The sequence below is a fragment of the Peromyscus maniculatus genome, chromosome 6 (genome assembly GCF_049852395.1).
Source record: "Peromyscus maniculatus bairdii isolate BWxNUB_F1_BW_parent chromosome 6, HU_Pman_BW_mat_3.1, whole genome shotgun sequence".
In the NCBI taxonomy this organism is placed as follows: Eukaryota; Metazoa; Chordata; class Mammalia; order Rodentia; family Cricetidae; genus Peromyscus; species Peromyscus maniculatus.
In genome coordinates this window covers 69,226,603-69,248,997 of record NC_134857.1, presented here as the reverse complement: position 1 = coordinate 69,248,997, position 22,395 = coordinate 69,226,603, and the positions used below count along the sequence as shown (strand labels likewise).

General features: G+C 47.2%; 2 protein-coding genes across 37 annotated transcripts in view; one reads left to right on the top strand and one right to left on the bottom strand.

Annotated features, from left to right (window-relative positions):
- The window catches only part of LOC102905243 (GON-4-like protein), a 142,519-nt gene that overhangs the window by 72,319 nt on the left and 47,805 nt on the right, over positions 1-22,395 (bottom strand). For 13 of the 33 annotated variants that reach the window (XM_076573662.1, XM_076573660.1, XM_076573669.1 and 10 more), the window contains exons 1-2: positions 5,607-5,696; positions 3,360-3,890 (exon numbers count right to left, since the gene is read on the bottom strand). In XM_076573662.1, coding sequence (XP_076429777.1) covers positions 3,360-3,864 — 505 coding nt within the window. In that variant the 5' untranslated portion in view covers positions 3,865-3,890; positions 5,607-5,696. Of the gene's footprint in view, positions 1-3,359; positions 3,891-4,099; positions 4,159-5,606; positions 5,697-8,468; positions 14,874-15,689; positions 15,822-16,141; positions 16,398-17,047; positions 19,598-19,856; positions 19,974-21,767; positions 21,919-22,395 lie in introns of those variants that run through there. The other 20 variants (XM_076573680.1, XM_076573685.1, XM_076573688.1 and 17 more) reach the window with 8 other exon arrangements.
- Positions 7,389-16,911, top strand: LOC121830210 (synaptotagmin-11-like). Of its 4 annotated transcripts, XR_006073254.2 has the most exons (4): positions 7,416-7,676; positions 12,211-12,631; positions 15,493-15,803; positions 16,003-16,911. XR_006073254.2 is itself a non-coding variant. In XM_042279341.2 (3 exons), the coding sequence occupies exons 1-3, from the start codon at positions 7,643-7,645 to the stop codon at positions 16,012-16,014; spliced, it is 357 nt and encodes a 118-aa protein (XP_042135275.1). In that variant the 5' UTR covers positions 7,506-7,642; the 3' UTR covers positions 16,015-16,120. The 4 variants fall into 4 exon arrangements, 2 of the variants coding, with proteins under 2 accessions (XP_042135275.1, XP_042135274.1); XM_042279341.2 differs by lacking the exon at positions 12,211-12,631 and having other exon boundaries at positions 7,506-7,676; positions 16,003-16,120; XR_006073253.2 differs by lacking the exons at positions 15,493-15,803; positions 16,003-16,911 and having other exon boundaries at positions 7,389-7,676; positions 12,211-13,443.

The following is a 22,395-nucleotide window of genomic DNA, read 5'->3' as shown; positions in this document are numbered from 1 at the left end:
AGAACACTGTATACATAATAAATAAAATCTTTTTAAAAAAAATAAAAATAAAATAAATAAAATAAAATAAAAATGATTTCATAGCCCAGTAGTGGTGGAGCACGCCTTTAGTCCCAGCACTTGGGAGGCACAGGAAAGGGGATCTCTAAGTTTGAGGCCAGCCTGGTCTACAAAGCATGTTTCAAGATAGGCACCAAAGCTACACAGGGAAACCTTGTCTGGAAAAACCTGAAATAATAATAATTTCTATTGAGACTAGTCAAGTGAGGAGTGAGAAGAGGGAAAGTGTAGAACAGGAGCTCAGTCTGAAACAGACTGTGAACATCAACTGACATAACTCACTACCTTCAGATCAGCCCAGAAAGTAAATGTTGAAAGTGAAAACAGATAAACGTAAATAGAAACTAATGTTTTAAAAGAAAGAAGGGAATACATCAGCACTTGCTCAGAGGAGAAACACGGCAGAGCTGGGGTTGCAGCTCACATCAGAGCATGCTCAGAACACAAGAGGCCCTAGGCTGGATCCTGAGCACTGGAAATAAACAGACTGGTGGAGGCTGAGCCCAGGACTGATGGATACTACAGAGCATTCATTGTGTTACTGAGCCTCACCTGCAGTCCAAACACTAACTTCCTCCCAAGATTTGTCTCTAGCCCTCCTCATAGTCATTAACAGAGATTTCACCATATAACTATTTGGCATATGTCAGAATAAAAAAAAAAAAAACATAATTTAAAGAGAAAAAACAAAAACAGTATACTCTATTATTTTGAATAGTTGCAATTATGAGTGATCACACACACACTCCACTCCTCACTGAGGTTCAAACCCAGGGCCATGAAAATGTAAAGCAACAGTGTCCTACTATTGACCTAGATCCCATACATCTCAGCCCTTGGCCTCTGATAGTGCATTACTGTGTAACCTGGCCTCAAATCCACATATGGAAATAAACAATTTATGTACGTTTTGGAAAATATTGAAAACTAAAATTAAATAAATTCATCCAATCCAGCCTGGTAGCATGTTGGCAGATTATGGCTGGCTGGTCGAGGTGGCAGCCTCCCATGGCCTAGCAGCTTGTATCAGTATCTTGGCAACATGGAGCTGCCTCCCTCCAGCAGAACTTCCTGCCTCTACCTGCACTTATCTGGAAAATGTCCCTGGGCCTGGAGGACTGACCTTATCCAAGAGCTGTCTCTAAACCAGATGGCTGATTCATCTTTTGCTTGACCCCTGGCACAGATCCCTGCTAAGACTTGTGCTAGGAGCTCTGATATAGAAACATACTGCCACATAAAAAGCCTTGTGATAGGAGCCTGACACTTAATGCAAATTAGGGTTTGACCCAGGCTCTCCAATCCTATATATTCTTTATATCTGGAATAAGCTTCAACGACTTACCGGAATCTGTCTTTGGGAGGGCTGTCTCCATTCACGCTTACGGGCTGCCTACTAAGCTTTCTGCTGCCCTTCCTACCTCTTTCTCCTCTCGCACTGATGGCCAACAGGCTGAGAGGGAAAGAGGATCCCCACAGTAACACAACATGTAATTATCATACTTTCAGCACTCAGAAGGTAGAGGAAGGACACATTTGTTGAAGGACAGACAGGGCTGAGAAGTGAATTCCAAACCACGCTGACCTACAGCACAAGATCTCATCTCTAAAAACCCAAAGAAACTGGGTTTAAAAAGAGAGAGAAACCAATAGGAGGCCTGGGACGTGACTCAGAGTGCACCCCCAGCATGCACAAGCCCCTAATACCAGTATCTGCCACTGCAAACAAACAAAGGAAGAGATGGCCCTAACTTTGCTTTCTATTAGAAGGGCTACCTACTGGAAATGTTCCGATGTCTCAGCATGAAAATTAAAGCTCTTTGCAACTGAACCTAACCTCCACTTGGAGTCCCTTTGCCTAATTCTTCTGAGATACAATGTCACCACCTTCCTCTGTTTGACTATCTCTACATGAACTTTTGCTAGCTCAGGGGTCCATGGCATCCACTCTGTCAAATGCAACCTTCAGAGCCTTCAGTCCAAACACCCTTCAGGGTCTTCATATCTTGAAAGCCTTCCTCAGTGTCCAAACAATCGTCTTCCTTTCACACGGCCAGCTTCAGGAATACACAACTTAATAGAGTATTCATAGTTCATCTCTCCAGGAAGGCAGAATAAAGATCATGGTGAAAAGGGGAGGGGTGGATAGGGAGATGGCTCAGAAATTAAGTGAACTTGTAGCTCTTACTGAGAACCCACATGGTGGCTCACAGACATACATAATGTCAGTTTCAAAGGTTCTGACAAGCTCCTCTGGCCTCCACAGTCACCAGGCATGCACACGGGGCGTGTGTGTGTGTGTGTGTGTGTGTGTGTGTGTGTGTGTGTGTGTGTGTATCCAAGTGAAATAGACGTACACATCAATTTTTTTTTTTTTATGGAGAGAGCAGAGAATACAGAGTTGGAGAGGAAAAGAAAATCTCGACCCAGTCAGGCAATGGTGGCGCACACCTTGAATCCCAGCACTCGGAAGGTACAGCCAGGCAGATCTCTGTGAGTTCGAGGCCAGCCTGGTCTACAGAGGGAGATCCAGGACAGGCACCAAAACTACACAGAGAAACCCTGTCTCAAAAAGAGAGAGATAGAGATAGAGATAGAGATAGAGATAGAGATGAGATAGAGAGAGAGAGAGAGAGAGAGAGAGAGAGAGAGAGAGAAAAGAAAATCTCGATCCAATCAAAAGTTTCACTATTAGTGCTTAATGAGCACAACAGTCCCAGTTCCAAGTCCACACCACAGCAATTAACTTCCAGAAACACTTCTCTGTAAAGGCAACACAGAGAGCAAAGACAAGCCGGGGCAGTAGTCGAGGTCTTTAATCCCAGCACTTGGGAGGAAGAGGCAGGCGGCTCTGTGAGTTTGGGGCCAGAGTGGGCTCAATAGTGAGTTCTAGGACAGCCAGGGCTATGCAGAGAGACCCTGTCTCAAAACAAGGAAAGGAAAGAACCAAGTGGCCCAGGTTAGCTCCCTGTCCCTCCTCTGAAGTGCCGGGGTCCAATATGAAGATGGACACTCATGAGAAATCTTAGAGATGGGACCCAAGCCTAGACAGGCAACTCATTCATTTCTCATGCACAGCCCTCTCTTCTGTCATCTGAAGATGCTCCGATGCAGTATTTAAGGAAGGCCTGCATTCTGACACAGCCCCTCACCTGAGGTCAGTGTGGGGTTTCTCACTCACAGCACCAGGGCAGTACTCCACAAGGAAAGTGTGGAGCAGTCTGGAGTTTAGAGCTTCACACCAGAGATGCTCAACCTAGACGGGCATGGGAAAAGCAACCAAGACCTTTCCCCCTTACCTCCTTCTGCCTTGACTTCTTCACCAGGCTCTCCTGAAGGAGGTTCCACTACGACAGGATGATCCCCTTGGTCTTCTCTGGTCATCAGCCCAGGCTGGAAGGCAGTTTTCTTCACTTTCTTTGAGCCCATGGCTGGGAGTCTCCCTTGATCGATGTGTACAGTAAGGGAATGAGAAGACTCCAAGGAAGGAAGGGTGATATCCTGAGGGATGGCTACACCAACAGCTTCCAAAACCGGTAAGTTGCCATGCTGGGTGAGCATCTTGGAGCTTAGAGATGGATCCTCCATGCTGAGCTGGTTTTCTACATCATGCATGGAGTGCAGCTCCGGGCACACTGCACTCTCATGACCTGGACCCCAGGACAGTGACTCCGACCCCAAGTCTTTCAGCTGGTCGGACTCTGGCTTCACAGCTGACTCTAGGTCTAAATCATCTCCTTCCTGGTCATCCCCCTGCTGCACAGACTCTGTCACTGTAGCTCTTCTCTTTTTACAGGGCAACATTTTACAAGTCCCACTTCGGTTCCATCCTAAAACAACACAAGGCAAGTCCTTATCACCTCAGTAGGAGTAACAGTAATAATGGTTGTTCACTCATCACTTCACCATCCCCAAGGAAAACCATGAACATAGTATCTCACACCAAAGGCCTAGGAATTTTAGGGGAGGATGAGAATTGATTACAGTAGCTCAGCTCAGACTCCACACCAGATAGTATGTTACCTTAACTAAATGTTACCTTAATCTCTTAAGCTTCTGATACCTCAGCCTTGAAGGGATGGTGCAGGCCTCTATTCCCTGCCGAGGAAGAGAGGCAGGAGGATGTCAGAGTTCACTGACAGCCTGCTCTACAAGTAAGTTCTAGGCCAGCCTGGAACTGGCCACACTCCCTCACATTCAAATACCCACAGACACATGTAATCCAAAACTGAAAAGTAAATCTTACAGCATCACATGTCACTTTGCAGTCTTTGTCTTCATCCTCAAGAATAGGAACTTAGTTAGGGCATCCTTAACTGGTGTCTCCTGTATCCCGCACCAGGTGGGTACTATAGTGGCAGTGACCGTTCTCTGAAGAGATGACTGAATGAAAGTGGGACTCAAAGTGCTCTTAAACAATGCTGGACGGCATTTGCACCAAGCACTTAGCATTTACATAGGTACTAGAGGATGGCTTCCGACTTGCTATGTAGCTCAGGAAGACCTTGAACTTGTCATCCTGCTGACTCCACTTACAGGTCCTACCGCAGCCGGTTTTATGAGGTGGGAACCAAGAGCTTTATGCATGTAAGGCAAGCACTCTACCATCTGAGTACATCCCCAGCCTCTAGATGAATCCTTCTATACAGAAAACATTACTTTCATGAGAAGGTCCAAGGACAGAATAAGCATCACTGGCAACCTTCAAGTCTGATAGATCATTCAACAGTACTAGAGGAAATAGGCAGGCTTTAAAACAACGTTCACTCCGGGCGGTGTTGGCGCACGCCTTTAATCCCAGCACTAAGGAAGGCGATTCTTTGTGAGTTCGCGGCCGGCAGAGTCTACAGAGCGCATTCCAAGATATGCTCGCTCCAATGCTACACATAGAAACCCTAACTCGGGGGTGGGGGGTGGGGGGAACGTCACCATGACTCAGAGTTTGAGCTACAAAGCTAACCTTGAGCCTCCCCAATTCACGTTCTCTATCTAGGGCATGAAGGCAGGCCCTCACCACAACAGCCCAGGTTCTTATCTCAGGACCGGAGAGAATATTGGTTGATCCTGTCACGGAGGGGGGTAAATGAGAACGGAGGGAGAGGGAATCACCTAGGCGATTCCTTTATTTCACGGGTGCCTTCATGAGGTTCAGGCGCTGTTCAGTCAGAACTGTGCCGAGATCGCTCCAAGAGCCTCAACACCAGTAGCTTGAGGAGTCCGCCCCTTGGAGACCAAGAGGTAGACCGACAGAATGAATGACCGACAGAAGGAATGACCGACAGAATGAATGAGCGCCCATCCGTGAGCCGGGCCCCGCTCAGGGGCGGGGGCCATCCGGAAAAACATGTCAGGGGCCGCCTCGCTGCGCGCTCCTCAGCGCTCAACACCTGCCCAAGTCCGCACCGCCACCCGCACCCCTGCGGCCCGATTCCCTGCACGCTCCGCGCTCCCAGCCTCGGAGCAGACGCCCCTCGTCCTGGCCGGCCTCCGCCCGGAGCCCCACGTCTAACGCGCCTCTTCCCGCCCCGCCACACACTGCACAGTACCCTCGGACGCGGGCCGATTCCGCGGAAACTCCGCTCCGCACCAGCGGAAGTAAGGCAACGGCACCGCCGGACGTGCGCGCCCCCGGAGCGCGGAAGTTGGACGTCAAGGAGCATGCGCACAACCATAGGCGCCATCTTGTTTTAGGGCGTCTTGAAGCCTCAGGGCTAATACGTCAGTTAAGGGAAAAAGTGACAGAACCCATGATAGATACAGATGGAAGGTAAATAGGTGATGGTAAGTCGGCGGGCTAGCAGGCACGCAGGCACCAGGTAGTTCGGCAGAGAGGTAGGTAGGTAGGTAATGAAAGATGTAACTTAGTAGAGAGCTTCCCTTGCATGGTGGAATCCCAACGCTAAATAAACCCAGTGTGGTGGTAAACACCTATAATGTCAGCACTTGGGAGTTGGGACGTGGAGGCAGGAATACCAACAGTTCAAAGCTATTCTGAACACACGCTGTCTTGTCTATAAATAAACACGCAAAAGGCACTTCCCTGCCGGGGGTAGTGCTGCATGCCTTCAATCCCAGCAACGCAGGAGGTAAAGACAGGCATATCTGTGAGTTCTGAGTTCACAGCCAGCCTGGTCTACAGGGTGAGTTCCAGCACAGCCAGGGCCACACAGAGAAACCCTGTCTCAAAAAAGGAAAGAAAGGAAGGTAACAGGGAAGGAAAGGAGGAAGGAAGAAAGCTTCGTAGCTTTCTCTATCTTTAGTAATCTATCCAACTCACAACTGGGTGTTGGGAGTCCATGGTTGAAGTTGACAACTAATCAACCTCCCCACAAAATACCTGGAACATAGGAAGAAAAGAAGAATTCCTAAAATTTAGAACGGTACTCTAGATTATAAAAACCTAGGCAGACTTGATCCCAAGGTATGGCAGTTATTCATATCTGCATGATGTTCTTCATTGTGCAAAATGTCCTCACATTATCTTAGGGGATTTGGTCCTCCAAGAAAAATCCTGTGGACCAATGGATATTTTTATCACTTTTTCCATTTGGCAGATTCTGGCCCTGATGAGTAGATGAGCTCACAAAAGTACCCAGTTATCAACACAAGTGAAGTATCTGGTATTCCAATCCCAGGTTCTTATGCATTGACCCAGTGCACAATAAATTGCCTCATGTTTGGGCATATTTGTGGATTTTTCTTTTTTCTTTTTTTTAATTCCCAGTGCTGTGATTAAATGTGAACACAACCACATTTTTTAGGATTTTAGGTCTTTTGTTATAGTTTTGATTTTTTTGACGCAGGGTCTTGCTGTACCCCTCAGACTGGTCTTTAACTCCTGCTTCTGTCCATTTTATTTTTATTTTTAATCATTTTCTCAAGTTTAAGGCTCCGTAATTGCCTTTACTGTTTCAGGAATGCACTAAAACAGCAGCAATCAATACTGAAACAGTATAGAGTTTTGTTTTTCACAACATCTGGAACGCAGAAGGTTCAGCTTCCCTCTGCATAAACCCAGGCAACTAGAATCACAGCTTCCGTGGACGCTAAAGCGATCCTCTTCCTGCCCTTCTGTATTTGGAGGCCTAGCCAAGCCTTCCTTGACTCTCCTGCCTCACCCACTCCAGTGCTACAGTCACAGGAATATGCGACTGAACTAGCACAACACCTACACTTCTTACTGGCTTTGAAATTCCAGTCCCAACGCCCACAGCCTGTGAATGGGCGGAGCCTCGTCCTGGAGAAAAATCGGCAGTGGGAGTGGCCTCCTCTCGAAGAGCTTCCGGAACCTTTCGGGCAGAGGCGGAGTCTTCTGCCGAGGGCCCTTCGGAAAGAGGCGGAGCCTACCTCGCATCAGGACCAGTCGGACTGCACCTGCATCCTTAGCTCAGAGCATCCCTGGAGCATCTAAGAGGAACGCGCAGCTAGCAACCAGGGATCGGACTGTCGCAGGGGCAGTCTGCCAGGCACCTTCCCCTCCCCTGATCCGGAGGTCTACAGCCGCGGCCTCGGTACTGACCGAGATCCCCAAAGTTGTCTGACCTCTGCAAAAGTGTTGCTATCAGCAGCCTCTGATTACAACATGGCTGAGATCACAAATATACGCCCCAGCTTTGGTAAGTAGAGTCTGACCGACTGATTCTTTTAAGCCATCAGGCCGGCGCAAAGCCGGATAGCTGAGGAATGGGCGGGGAGTGAAGTCCAGATGGGATCCTTTAATTGCCAGCCCTGCTAGACTCGGGCCTGAGGTGGTGAGTGAGTAGAACGCAGTGGCCAGCGCCTGGATTGCAGCTGCGGGCTGCAGGGGCTGGTGAGGCCAGAGTGCCACCGAGGGTAGGCAAGCCCAGGATGCTAAATCCTTGACCGCCAACCCTCCATGGTGCACTGTCAGCACGGCTGGAGGTGAGAAGCGGCAAGCACGCGGAGGATGTGAACCCCTCCTTCTGGAGGAAGAGAGGTGGGGTAGGCCGAGCCCTCCCCCTTGGGGCACGCAGGGCGGTGCCCCTTCCTCCCCCTCCTACTTCTGAGGGCTGCAGGAGAGGGAAGTGGCAAGGGGGATGGGGCATCAAGATGGCAGCGTGGAGACTATGGGCTGTGTGGCTGGCAGCCAAGGGAGGCGGAGGCCTCCAGGGAAAGAAGGGTGCGGGGGTTGGGAGCAGAAGGGAAGCCACTCCTTAAGCCGGTCAGAGGGTTGCTAGGGCTGGGGTGAAACGCTAGCCCTGCAAGCTTCGTTCTGCACCGTAATGGTCAGGTCCTTCCTTCCCGGTGTTACCAAATGGCGCTTGGCGCCGCCGGGTGGAGAGATGACGTGATGTCTATTTCTGAGCCTCCTGGCAGTGCCTAGGCGCTCCTTCCGGGGCCTTTGTTCCCTGTTTCCCTGGTCTGGCTTTTCAAAAAGGGGGACTCACCCGTGCTGGTGCTGGCGGGGGCGGCATTCCTGGCTGGGGGGAGGGGCGAGAGAGGCCCAGCCTGGGGGAGGCCGCTTTGTGTACCACAGAAAGCATTACGTCATCTCGGAGCGGCTGGTCCACGACCTAGCCCTCTGGGCTCCAAGAGCAGTCTAACACTCCCTAGGGCAGAAAGTGCAGTGGGAAAGAGGGAGGAAAGAAGACAAGAGAGCCTTGGCCAACTCGTTTCCTCTTGGGGAACTCTTCCATAACGGTTGAGGAGAGCGAACTTCTCATGGTGTTAGGTTCCAGATTGTAGGGTAACTCTGTGAGGACCAGTGCAGATCTAGTTACACCACCTCCTTCCTGTGCGAGGCAGACTGTGTTTACAGTGTAAACCAGCATTAACCTAATATTGGCCAAGTCGTGGTCACCTAACTTACCAAGTCATTTTTACCCAAACTTACCAAGTAAGGGTATTGCCTATAACTTTTAAGTCTCTAGAAGGTTTTGTATTTATCTGTGATGTCTGAAATCATAGTGCCTTTGTACCCTCTTTTTCTAAACTGTAGGTTTTTGACATGAACAAATTTGACCAGGTCTTAGGTTTTTTTTTTTTTTTGAGACAGGGTTTCTCTGTGTAGCTTTGCGCCTTTCCTGGATCTTGCTCTGTAGACCAGGCTGGCCTCGAACTCATAAACTTCAGCCTGGCTCTGCCTCCCGAGTGCTGGGATTAAAGGCGGGCGCCACCACTGCCTGGCGGTTTTGGTTTCGATAAAAGGTTTATTGGGCTGGTGGTTTCAGAGAACATAGTCAGTTGCTGACTGGCTCATGTCTGTGGCCCATGTTGGAGCAGGAGCAGGTCAGCATATCAGAGTATTAACTAGACCAAAATTGAGACAGAGATAGAAGACAGCTCTGTTGTTACAAAATTTATCTAATGAAGAAAAACAGACAAACACACACTGGTCAGGGGAATAAGCATAATGAAGAAACCCAAAGGTGAAGACTTTTGTTTCCTTGAGGCAGGCATGGATGCTTCTCTTGTGAAGTGAGGCTGGCCCCAAGCCGGAAGTAATTTAGACAGTGAGCCATGAGGATGCCTAGGAAAGGGTATCAGGGTATTTAGGAAGAATCTGGTACATGCTAGAATTGTATTTATTTCATTAGTCCTTCCTGATTTCCAATTCCTCCAAAGAATATAGAATGAAAACAACAAGCCTTAGGAACTAAAAGCAATTGAGCTGTGGTCAACTTTATAAGGCAGGCCCAACTTTTAGAGGAAAAACAAGACTAATGGAAAGGAGGACAGATCACTGATCTTTCTAGCTATTTGCTCACCTAGCAGACAATATGGTTACATGCCTGCTATGCGTTTGAGCACTACCTTACACCAATGAACAGGATGGCCTGTCCTCACAACAGTTACATTCCAGGGAAGATAACAAATGGTGAAACTATAAAACCATACGCACACAGGAAGCTAGGGCCAGAGGATGGTGGGTTTAAGGCCAGCGTGGGTTATAATGTAATTACTTATTTAGAGACAGGATCTCAGGTAGCCCAGTTTGGACTTGAAGTTGAGACCTAAGGAGGACCTTGAACTTTGCATCCTCCTGCTGCCACTTCCCTAGCGCTGGGACTGCAGGCATACACCTCCGTGTCTGCTTTGATGTGGTGCTGAGCTCTGACTCAGGGCTTCATGCACGGTAGAGAAGCACTGGACCAATTGCACAGGCACTCCTTGTTCACTCTTTTCTTTCTTCTTATTTATATTTGCTGTATAATTTGTGTGGGGCTGGCATGTATCTACGTACCTGGGCATAGAGCCTGAGGGGTACTGAGTGTCCTCTAACACTCTCCTCCTTATTCCTTTGAGGCAGGATTTTCCCAAAATCTGGACTCACGCATTTCCGCAGGCTGGCAGGCAGCAAGTCCAGCAATCCTTCTGTTCCTGCCACCCCGTGGCTCTTCGATGACAAGAAAGAGTGAGATCAAGCCCAGCTTGGGTTTTCATTATGGGATCCAAACTCAGGTCCTCAGGATTTTACAACAAACACTAAGCCACTGAGTCATCTCTCCAACCTTTTTTTTTTTTTTTTTTTTTAATATTTTTGTTTTTTTAGGATTTATTTATTTTGGGCTAGAGAGATGGCTCAGCCGTTAAAGAATAGGCTCACAACCAAAAATATAAGAGTTCGGTTCCCAGCACCCACGGCTGTCTCTCCAGCCACTAAAAGAAAAAAGAAAAAAAAAAAAAGATTGATTTATTTATTATGTATACAGTGTTATGTCTGCGTGTATGTCTGCAGGCCAGAAGAGGGCACCAGATCTCATTATAGATGTTTGTGAGCCACCCTGTGGTTGCTGGGAATTGAACTCAGGACCCCTGGAAGGGCAGCTGATGCTCTTAACCTCTGAGCCATCTCTCCAGCCCCACCCTCTTATTTTTTTAAAAGACAGGATCCCACATGGGCCAGGCTGCCCTCAAAGTTACTGTCTAATAGAGGACGATCCTGAACTCTTCCTCTTGCCCTTATTTCCCTAGTACTAGGATTACAGGTATTCACCACCACATCCAGTTTTAGCTTTTGTCTTTTGAGGTAGGGTCTCATGTAGTCCAGTAGGACCTCAAACTCACCATGTAGTTAGTCCATGCTGGCCTTGAACTCCTGACTCTTATGACCCTGCCTCCCTAATACTGAGATTACAGGCACGTGTCACCACATCCAATTCTTTATTCTTACATTTGTATATTATATATTTCTCTCATATGTGTATATTATATATTTGGGGGGGGGGGGTGTTGAGACCAGTTCTTTCTATGGAGCCCTGGCTGCCCGAACTCACTGTGTAGACCGGGCTGGCCTCAAACTCATACAGATCCTCTGTCTCTGCCTTCCATGATCTGGGTTTGTATATAGTTCTTTTACACAAGCACATAGTTATGAGAGGAAAGATAATGATAGGGCCCATGAAGACAGATTGAGTTATTAAGAATGCATATTGAGGGCTGGAGAGATGGCTCAGAGGTTAAGAGCACTGGCTGCCCTTCCAGAGGTCCTGAGTTCAATTCCCAGCAACCACAGGTGGTAGCACACAACCATCTGTAATGAGATCTGGCTCCCTCTTCTGGCAGGATACTGTATGCATAAGAAGGCAGGCAGGCAAAGCAAAGCAAACAAATGAAGGATAGGAAAGGTTGTGCTTTTTACTTAATTTATTTTTCCAGACAGGGCTTCTCTGTGTAGCCTTGGCTCTCCTGGAACCCACTATAGACCAGGCTGGACTAGAACTTAGAGAACCACCTGTCTTTGCTTCTAGAGTGCTGGGATTAAACAATTGCCCAGCTATACTTTTAAATCAGTGCTTCTCTACCTTCCTAATGCTGTGACTCTTGAATACAGTTCCTCATGTTGTGGTGACCCCAACATAAAATTATTTTCATTGCTACTTTATAACTGGAATTTTGCTACTGTTATGAATAGTAATATAAATATAAGATATGCAGGATGTATTTTCATGGTTATAAATTCAACATAATTTAAGTATAGTGATACTTAACCATAAAAAACAATATTTAATTACATATTATGAAATATATATTTCTAATTACAAATAAATGTAATATTTTCTTGACTTATGGTATAACATGGGAAACAGTCTTAAAATAACAACAGTAAGCTACAGTGGTACTCTTTGCAACATTATGAATACAAAGCCAACCTCAGTGCAAAGGTTGAGACTGCTTCTTTCTCACCAGATCAGAAATTCTCGGGGCAGTCTTTGCAGAAGCACAAAGAAGATCCTCTTCCACAGCCAGTCTACCTCCCTATTTAGACTTGATAACCAACAAGATGGAAAATCCTGTTTCACAAAGATACGTTGTTGCAAATGGAAGAAGTCGTCCCAACACAGTCTCAGACAAAACCGAAATGACTGCAGCTGCTTGATCCAGAGTTTTGTACTGGCATTGAAGGAACTCAACTCTCACTGTATCGCTGCTCATAAGTGCAACGAATTCCTCTTGTGCTGTCTCAGGAATATTTTCAAGTTTGACTGTGAATGGGTTTCTGGCAAGTGTAAATGGAGTGTCTACAAACGTGCAAGTGTTCTTTCACAGAAATAATCATTGTAATCTTTTTTCTGGTTAAATGTCATGTACCTCAAAGAAAACAGATAGGGTAGGCAACATGTAAATTTTATTTTCATCCCCCCCCCCCCTTTTTTTTTTTTTTTTTTGCCAAAGCTGAAGTTTCATTTGGAATGATATGGTATTTTCAGTAAAATTGAGGCATGTTGCATTGGACCTTGCAGTGATAAATTTAACTCACTCAAGATGGCAAAGATGATAACCAATTAAGCTACTTTCTGTTTTAATTTTAACCACTCAAAATGCTTTGAACTGCCATCTTGCTTTCTGATTAAAAACATTTTGAGTCCACCACACAGCTCAAAAACACATTTTTCTTTTTTTAAAGATTTACTTATTTATTATGCATAAAATGTTCGGCCTGCATGTGTGCCTGCAGGCCAGAAGAGGGTGCCAGATCTCATTACAGATGGTTGTGAGCCACCATGTGGTTGCTGGGAATTGAACTCAGGACCTCTGGAAGAACAGTCAGTGCTCTTAACTGCTGAGCCATCTCTCCAGCCCCTCAAAAACACAATTTAGAATAGCAGTGTCAGCCCAAACTTGTAGACCCAGCACTCAGGGAACTGAGGCAGGTGAATTTCTGTGAGTTCCAGGCCAGCCAGGGCTGCACAGAGAAACCCTGTTGGGGGGTGGGGGACGACCTCGACAAGACAAACAGCAAATACGTTTTAAAACCTTTTCCTCTCCAGAACCATCTAACCTCAGTATGAAATGGCAGAGTGTTGTTCACTGCCTCCAACTCGTTACACAGTTGTGAAAATAGTTACTGTTAAGTGCTTCCCTTCATAAAATTGACAGAAGTTATAATGCTTTTTTTTTTTTTTTTTTTTTTTGGTTTTCTGAGACAGGGTTTCTCTGTGTAGCTTTGCGCTTTTCCTGGAACTCACTCTAGACCAGGCTGGCCTCGAACTCACAGAGATCCACCTGCCTCTGCCTTCTAAGTACTGGGATTAAAGGTATGTGCCACTACCCAGCATTCCTAGTAATCCTTATGGCAGCATAATATTTGTTGGTGAATCCTATGGTGAGTTCTGGTGACTTCTGGTGACCATCCAGATCGACACCCTAGCACAGCTGGAGCACCGTCCATGCAAACACCACAGACCTTTCCCAGGAGATCTTAGGCTCTTTCAGAAATGAACCACTGACTCAAATACGGGGGTGTGCAGAAAAGAAACTCATCTTTAAAGCTGCCATTATTAATCGACCTCACATAAACCAATAGTCGAACAGTTGTAACGTCTGTGGATTCCTAAAGCTCCTGGGTCACCTACTCAAGGACGTCAGCAAACACGGCGTCTGTTCTGCTGACGGTGTCACTAGACGAGGAAATCCCACTCAGCTGGGTAATAAATTTGTCTCCAATCATAACTCTAGAAATACCTTTGGCTGCTGGCAATAGTAAATCCTCAGTGGAGGTGTGAGGTTTCACAGCTCTGGCGATTCTGGGCTCTACCAAATATGAAGTTTCAATGTCTGCTACATTCTGTTGTGATATGAGCCACCAGTGTCAAGTCTGGCCTCCTTGAGTCCACCAGCTTTGCTTCTAAAGTAGTTGACATCTTTGGCAGAGAAGCTCAGATGCTCACTATCAAAGTGGCAGTTTAGATTGTTCAGCCTCATAGATTTGGCTGATAGAATTTCACAACAAATAACACATTGTAGTTTCTCAATTTCTGCTGTAATCATTGAGGTAAAATCATACTGTAAAAAAATCCTCACAATATTTTCTTTTCTTAACGTTCTTCTCAACAGGATCCATTGTCATGGGATAGTTTTCTAATGAAAACGATATATAACAACATCCTTAATAATACAAAAGATCATATATGGCATATTTCAGTCAATACAGTTCATTAAAGTTTCCGAAGATTTACCATTCTTTGGTTTTTCCTTTTTTCAAACCCATTACTATCACAAGGGGGCAGGATTCAAATCAATGACAGCTGAATAACAAAAGACCAATCAGTATGCAGATGAAGTTCCCATGGTACAGACTTTTATTTAGTAGTTGATGATTATACGATACATGATTTTATATTTGTCCAGTAATTACAATTCATGAAGTATAGTGTTACCTCCAATACAGCTACTTTCAACACAGTAATTGCTGCTCTCTACACATGTGACAGGTCCATGTAAGTCCATTAAGGCACAAACGCTGTTATATACACCTGTATTTGTTCTGTGTGTATGTGGTGGGGTTGGCACAATGATATCATCACACCAGGTGCTCATATGTGGGCATATCAGCATGTGGACAGTCCCACCTGGAGAAAGATAAGAAGACAAATGTCTCAGTTCCTAACCATCAGAAATGTGTTTTCTGATGGACTTAGCTGACCGCTGTGAAGGGCTGTTCAATCACCAAAGGTGAAAAAACACTGGTTTTTAAAATACAGCTCTCGGCACCAGGCATACTCAGCAGTAGACTGCCTATTTGCTGGCTGCTCTGATTGGCCACATGTCACTGAAATCAACTCATATAAAGTGCTCAAAGAAGGTGTTAGAAGATAATTATATTTGAGCTGGTCAAGGGATCAATTTCTTTAATCCCAACTCTGAGGGGTCAAAGACAGCCAGAATTCTGTAAGTTCAAGGGCACTCTTGACTACTACAAAGCCAGTTAGAGGTCAGAGCTATACAGTGAGATCTTGTCTCAAAAAAAAAAAAAAAAAAAAAAAAGGAAAGAAGGAAGAAAGAAAACTTAACATCTAACATTTTCTTCCTATTTAAAAATCTAAGAAAATAATCCCGACTTCAGCACATGACAGACCGAGGACCAGAGACTTTGTAACAGGTTAAGAAGTATAGGTCTACAGACCCAGAGCTCTTTTCTTTCCGTCGCTTTTCTATTTCTGACATTAATTTACCCGTTTTGTTGGGTAGGACACACACATGCTAAGTGTGCAGAGGTCAGAGGGCGTGCAGGAGGAGCTGTCTTCCAGCATGTGGAAGCAGCATCCAGGGAACACCGTGTGCTCCGCAAGACCCTGGACCCTGTATTCGATGAGACCTTCACCTTCTACGGCATCCCATACAGCCAGCTGCAGGACCTGGTGCTACATTTCCTCGTGCTCAGCTTTGATCACTTCTCTAGGGATGACGTCATTGGGGAGGTCATGGTGCCGCTGGCTGGAGTGGACCCCAGCACGGGCAAGGTTCAGCTGATCAGGGACATCATCAAGAGGAACATCCAGGTGAGGAGGAAGAGTGTGCTGGGGAGGGATGGCAGGATGGACATAACAGATCTCAGGGAAAGATGGGAGGTTCAGACGAAAGCCAAACAGCTCACAGCCTCAGCACACAAGAGGCAGGAACCACAACTAAAACACTGAGCTGCTTCATGTACACGAAGGGTTGGTGGGATTCTAACTTCCTGTGTCTTGATTTTCAAAGGAACCGCCCTAGTCTGTCTGTCTGGGGGAAGGAAAGCTGCAGGAGAGAAAGACTCCTCCCTGGAGCCTCCTGGCTCCCGTCAGCGGCAACCATGCGCACCCAAGGGAAACCTGTCCTCCGAGGGGTCGGCCGCACTCACCTGCGGGGCTTATGCTGCTCTCCACTTCTGGAGCAGTCTTGGGTGAGGCCGAGGTAGAAGGGGGCTTCTCAGCAGCATCTCCAACTGCTTCATCGTTCACTTCATCCTCCTTCTGCAAGGCTTCCATCCCTTCGGCCTCCTCTTCCTCTTCTTCTTCTGGCTCAGAGTTCTCCTCTTGGGAGTTCTCCTCCTCAGACTCACCCTCCTGACTCATGCTCCTTTCAGAAGCCAGCCAAGTCAGTTTCTCCATAGTCTCCTAAAAGCACCCCACAGAATGTTCATAAGGGCTCCTAGCAGCTCACAGAAGGCCAAAGGACAGGAGCAGTGTCAGGAGGATGTAAGGGAGCCAGGGTCACCACTCTGAATTAGAGGAGAAACCTGAGGAAACTGAGGCAGGACAGGCAGCACAACATGCCTTTGAAAGGCTGCCCTACTTCCTCAAGACGGCTTTCCTCTAACGTGACCCATACAACTGTCTGTAACTCCTGACCTGCCACCCTCACACAGACAGACATGCAGGTAAAACACCAATGCACACAAACATGAATAAATTATTTAAAAGGGTGGGGGGGGGTCAGGGAGATGGGTCAGCAGGTGCAGACAAGGGCTGCCAAGCCTGACAGTCTAGCTCAATGCCCGGGACCCACGTGATGGAAGGAGATAACCACCTCCTCCTGCTCCTCGGACCTCTACACACATGTCATGTCATGCACGTACCCACACCAATAAAAGAATAAATGTAAAAATAAAAAACAAAGTATGGCAAGTGAGTCAAGCACTTCGCACAAGCCTCCTAAATGATGTGCCATACGCATTCAAAAGTCAAATCCCACTTTGTGACTCCCACACGCAGGGAACTTTCCACTGAGTCCCCGTCCCCACATTTACAACTACTCTGGCTCTCACCTGGAGCTCCGGGACAGAAAGCACGGACTCCTCCGAAGCCGACGACAGTTCATCTTCTTCATCTTGGGTGAGGTCATCAAAGTCCTCCTCCTCTTCTTCCTCAGGCCCGTCTTTCTCTCCTCCAGTGTCTGGTCCTGCCGGGGTCCCTACAGACTGACTGTCAGCAATGGCCGAGTCCTCAGCCTTCCCTGGAGGCCTGCTGAGCACCGTCTCCTGCTCCACGGAGGACGGAGTACCTCTGGGCAATCCTCTGCTTGCCTCTCCGCTTGGACTCCCCTCTTCAGGCGGCTCTTGGGACACGGAAAGGGACGAAGCTGCTCGGGTCTCCTCTGTCTGCACCACTGCTTCTCTCCTCCGCTCTCTAGCACTACTCGGCTTCTCCTGAGGGGAGCCACGGTCTAATTCCATAGAGTATTCTTCTTTCACTTTCTCACCAATGTCCTGCTCGGGGAAGGTACTGGACATTTCCTCCACACGATCCTCAGCTTCCATCTTGACCATTTCTTCTAAATCCTTCGATGTGGAGTTCAGAGATAACTGGAGACTCAAAGGCAATGACTCTAAAGCTTGCCCATCCTCTTCATTTTTCACACCTGTCCAGCCATAGGAACTCGATTCTGAAGATCCCTCCTGGCTTTCCATTTTCACACCTGTCCAGCCATAGGCACTGGATTCTGAAGATCCCTCCTGGCTTTCCATTTTCACACCTGTCCAGCCACAGGCACTGGATTCTGAAGATCCCTCCTGGCTTTCCATTTTCACACCTGTCCAGGCACAGGCACTGGATTCTGAAGATCCCTCCTGGCTTTCCGTTTTCACACCTGTCCAGGCACAGGCACTGGATTCTGAAGATCCCTCCTGGCTTTCCATTTTCACACCTGTCCAGCCATAGGCACTGGATTCTGAAGATCCCTCCTGGCTTTCCATTTTCACACCTGTCCAGCCACAGGCAGTGGATTCTGAAGATCCCTCCTGGCTTTCCGTTTTCACACCTGTCCAGGTACAGGCACTGGATTCTGAAGATCCCTCCTGGCTTTCCATTTTCACACCTGTCCAGGCACAGGCACTGGATTCTGAAGATCCCTCCTGGCTTTCCATTTTCACACCTGTCCAGGCACAGGCACTGGATTCTGAAGATCCCTCCTGGCTTTCCATTTTCACACCTGTCCAGCCACAGGCACTGGATTCTGAAGATCCCTCCTGGCTTTCCATTTTCACACCTGTCCAGCCACAGGCACTGGATTCTGAAGATCCCTCCTGGCTTTCCATTTTCACACCTGTCCAGCCACAGGCACTGGATTCTGAAGATCCCTCCTGGCTTTCTATTTTCACACCTGTCCAGGCACAGGCACTGGATTCTGAAGATCCCTCCTGGCTTTCCATTTTCACACCTGTCCAGCCACAGGCACTCGATTCTGAGGATGCTTCCTGGTTTTCCGTTTTCACAATAGCCCAGCCACAGGCACTGGATTCTGAGGATGTTTCTTGGCTTTCCATACCTGATGAAGAACACCATGGCCTAGGATCCTCTTTGGAGAAGACAGTAGCACAGAGAGGAGTTAGTTCCTGGGAATTTGACGTGGAGTCAGGGTTTTGAGGAGCATTTTTCTCTTCAGCAATATCCAAGTTCACTTGGACCTTATCTTCAGGAACAGATGGTACAGGAAGTGTCAGAGGATTGCTCGAAACAATTAAGGGGGAGATGGAGGAGGCCACGAGGGGCTGATTTAATGGACAGGGGAAGGAAGTAGGATTAACAAGGAGAGTGGTGATGGGAATGGTCTGGGGATTCGGGGCCACGGCGGCATTAACAGGCTGGATCACATTACATCCACTGGGTAGGCTTACCACCTTCACTGTGGCGGCAGGAACCGTGAAGATGACAGGTGTGGGGTGGATGATGGGGGCAGCTTTCACACAGGGAGAAACCTTGGTTCCTTTTCTTCTTGTAGGCTTCCGCCTCACATATGGCTTTCGAAATTTCGAAGGGGCCAGTGAGGGTAGCATTATCTTGGGTGCAGAGGAAGAAGGCAGTGGTGACTGAGACTCAGACAGGGGGAAGCTGGTCCTGGCTTCAGGACCGGAGGGCATAGTAGGCAGTGCTGCAGAAGACTCAAAACTATGTTCTCCGCTGACCGCCACTGAAGAGAAACCAGGAAGGGGCTGTAGGACAGTGGCTGGCTGGATCAGATGGGGAATCTGGACCACTATGTTTCCTGGGAGGACTTCTGATTGAGTTGACCAGGTTGCTATTTTCCCTGGGTTGAACCCAGGCTGAACACAGGGGCTGGGCTGGATAAGAAGGGGCTTCTGGACCAATGGCCGGTTCAATCGCAAAGCTTTTCTGATGAAACGCTTGGAATCTGGCTTCAACTTGAGGACTACGCCCTTGGGCATCAGCAGTGGGTATCGAGTTTCACTCCCCAATTCAGGGCAGGCTTTCTCTAAGTGCTGATCTGTGCCGGCTTCTGTGGCTCTGGGCACAGTTGCTCCTTCCTCAACGCCTTCAGCTGTTTTCCGAAGTTCATCCTGAATGGACTGTACACTGGCCTGCAGGAAATAAGAACACTGCTCTAGCACATGTCACAATTTAGGAGAAAGAAAAATGAGCTTTCTGGATTCTGAGGATTAGTGGAAGACAACCTCAAGATATAATCCCATGAAGGGTTTTTCCAGGCATCAATGTTCTAGGAAAACCACATCCCAAGTATAAACACTCTTCCTGAATTTACTTTGGGAAATTATCATTTAACTCCACAGGAACTTTTCGGGTCTTCTGCCTCACACAGACGTGGAAGGATGGACAGACCTTTAACCAGAATGGGAGCCGGTGTTCCTCCTTCTCTACGGGAGGCTTCCACTGCTGTGGCTGGGTCTCTTCACAGCACCTCATCAGAACTGGCAGCTGTTTGGTCTTCTTATAAAACTAGGCATGAAAACACAAATCATAAGTCATATTCTTTCAGACTGGGAAATGGGGTGGCTGATGGTTTCACACACAAAAATATCAGGTGTAAATGCTATGTATTTCTGCATTTCAAACAAAGTATCTCTAATTAATGAAGATTTCAAAATGTTCGATCTCCAAACACAATTATCCATTCTGATTACCACTAAGACTCAAAATTATCCCAGCATGAGGTAGGCAGAGGTAGGTGGATCTCTATGAGTTCTAGGCCAGCCTACTAGTCTACAAAGTGAGTTCCAGAACAGCCAGAGCTGTTAAGACAGACAGACAGACAGACAGACACACACACACACACACACACACACACACACACACACACACACACACACACACACAGAGGACTCAGTTGCTCCGGCAACTGAGTTCACATTGTAGAAGGAAGAACAGACTTTCTCAAGTTGTCCTCTGACCTCATGTGTGCTCATGCCCCTCCCAAGGTAAATAAGTGTGATTTAAAAAAAAAAACAAAACAATGAGGGGCTGGACAGACAGTTCAACAATTGAAAGTGCATGCTGCTCTCACCAAGGACCTGGGTTTACTTTCAAAAACCCACACTGGGCAGCTCATACTCACCTGTAACCACAGTTAATAGATCCAAGTTCCCATGATCCCCACAGGCATACACATGGTACACATACACTCAGGCAGACAACAGACATAAAAAAACAAATCTGAAACACACACACGTTAAGTAAATGTATAAATAAGGAGAACTGGGGATATGGTTTAATGATTGCTCCACTCCTACCTATGAAGGAGGAAAGAGGGAAGGGGAGGAAGGAGGGAGGCAGAAGCAGGGAGAGGGAGGAAGGCAGGAGTCCATTACTGAGGTTATTAAATTAGATCTACACCCAAATCCACAAGAAGTCGGTTATAGACTTGCTATGTAACAAGGGGTAAGTACACTACCTTCCAGAACTGTGGGTCACAAGGGAAAGGGATCAAACACTTTCATAACTAAAGCCTCAAAAAAATGCCTAACTCTTTAAACCACTTAAATCTTTTCTCCTTTGTTTCTTTTTCTACTTTTCTCTGTTTAACTAGGGTATTGTTATGGAGCCCTGGAGAGTCCTAAACTCACAGCAATTCCAGAGTCTCCGTCCCCTGGGTGCAGTGATCAGGGCCGCAACACCACACCTGGCTCACTGGACTCCTAAGGATCCTCTGCATAACCTTGGCATCAATGTCTAATGGAGAGCAGCCTGGCAGCTGGAGAGGGGGCTGGGTAGTTAAGAGCTCCTGCTCTGATAGAGGACCCAGTTCAGTTCCCAGCACACATGCACCCATGTCAGGTGGCTCACAGGGACACATGACTACAGCTTAGGGGCTTGGGGCCACTGCACACACTTGCACACACCCACACACAGACACATGCTTAATGAAAAAACAGAACAAATCTTTGAAAACCCCAGAGAAAGCAGCACTGTGGAGGTTTACAAACACAGTTCTGTCTCCCTGAGAAGGTTAGAGTAAGGAGACACAATATGGCTAGAAGGAGCGAGGACTTGTATAATTTCTTACTCAGGAAATATCCGTAAGAGAGGCTAAGGTGAAGGTACTCCAGAGCAAATTAATGGATCAATGTCTTACAAAGGAAAGAGCAGGACGGACCTAACACAGTGGGAGGAATTGTCCTTTACTGCAGCCTTCTTTGGGAGGGGTCCCTGCCTTCCCTGAGGGCTGAGAGGAGGAGAAGGGCTGGGTCCAGCTCCTCTGCAGGAGGCACAGGGGAGCTTGCAGCAAACACTCACTTTAATCACGTTGTTAGGAGCTCTGTTCTGGTTGAGGTTCTTGATCCTCACCGTCAGCTGGTGAGCGGTCTTACAAGTTACAAGGTACTTGCTGATTAGAGGTTTAGGGAACTCAGTGCCTTCGAAGTGCTTCAGTCCTAAAGCTAACAGACTGAGAGAGAAGCAATGATACAACCTAACTTCACAGACCTTTCTTCAAAAGAGTTCTCCAAACTGCTCATGCTTCACAAGGCTTTCTATACCTTCAGGCATTTACAGAGTACTGAGTGTTTTAAGAACCAAACACACAGGGATCAATGGCACAGGCAAGACCCTGGATTAATCCCAAGCACTGTTAAAATAAAATTTCTTTAAGTTCTTTGCACAAACATCCTTGGTGAGGCCTTGGGATAAAAACACGGAAGAAACAAAAACAGCCACAAGTACACTCTCAACACCCAGGAGGCTGAAGCAGGAGACGACAGGGTCAAGACCAGCCTGGGTTCATGGCACAACCCTGTATCAAAAAACAAGGGCTGTGATGTAACTAACTCATGGGTTACAGCGCTTGCCTACCATACGGAAGGCCACAGGACTGAACTCCAGCGCCCCCTAGTTTAGTTTCAAAGATAACAGAGTCAGTGCTAGA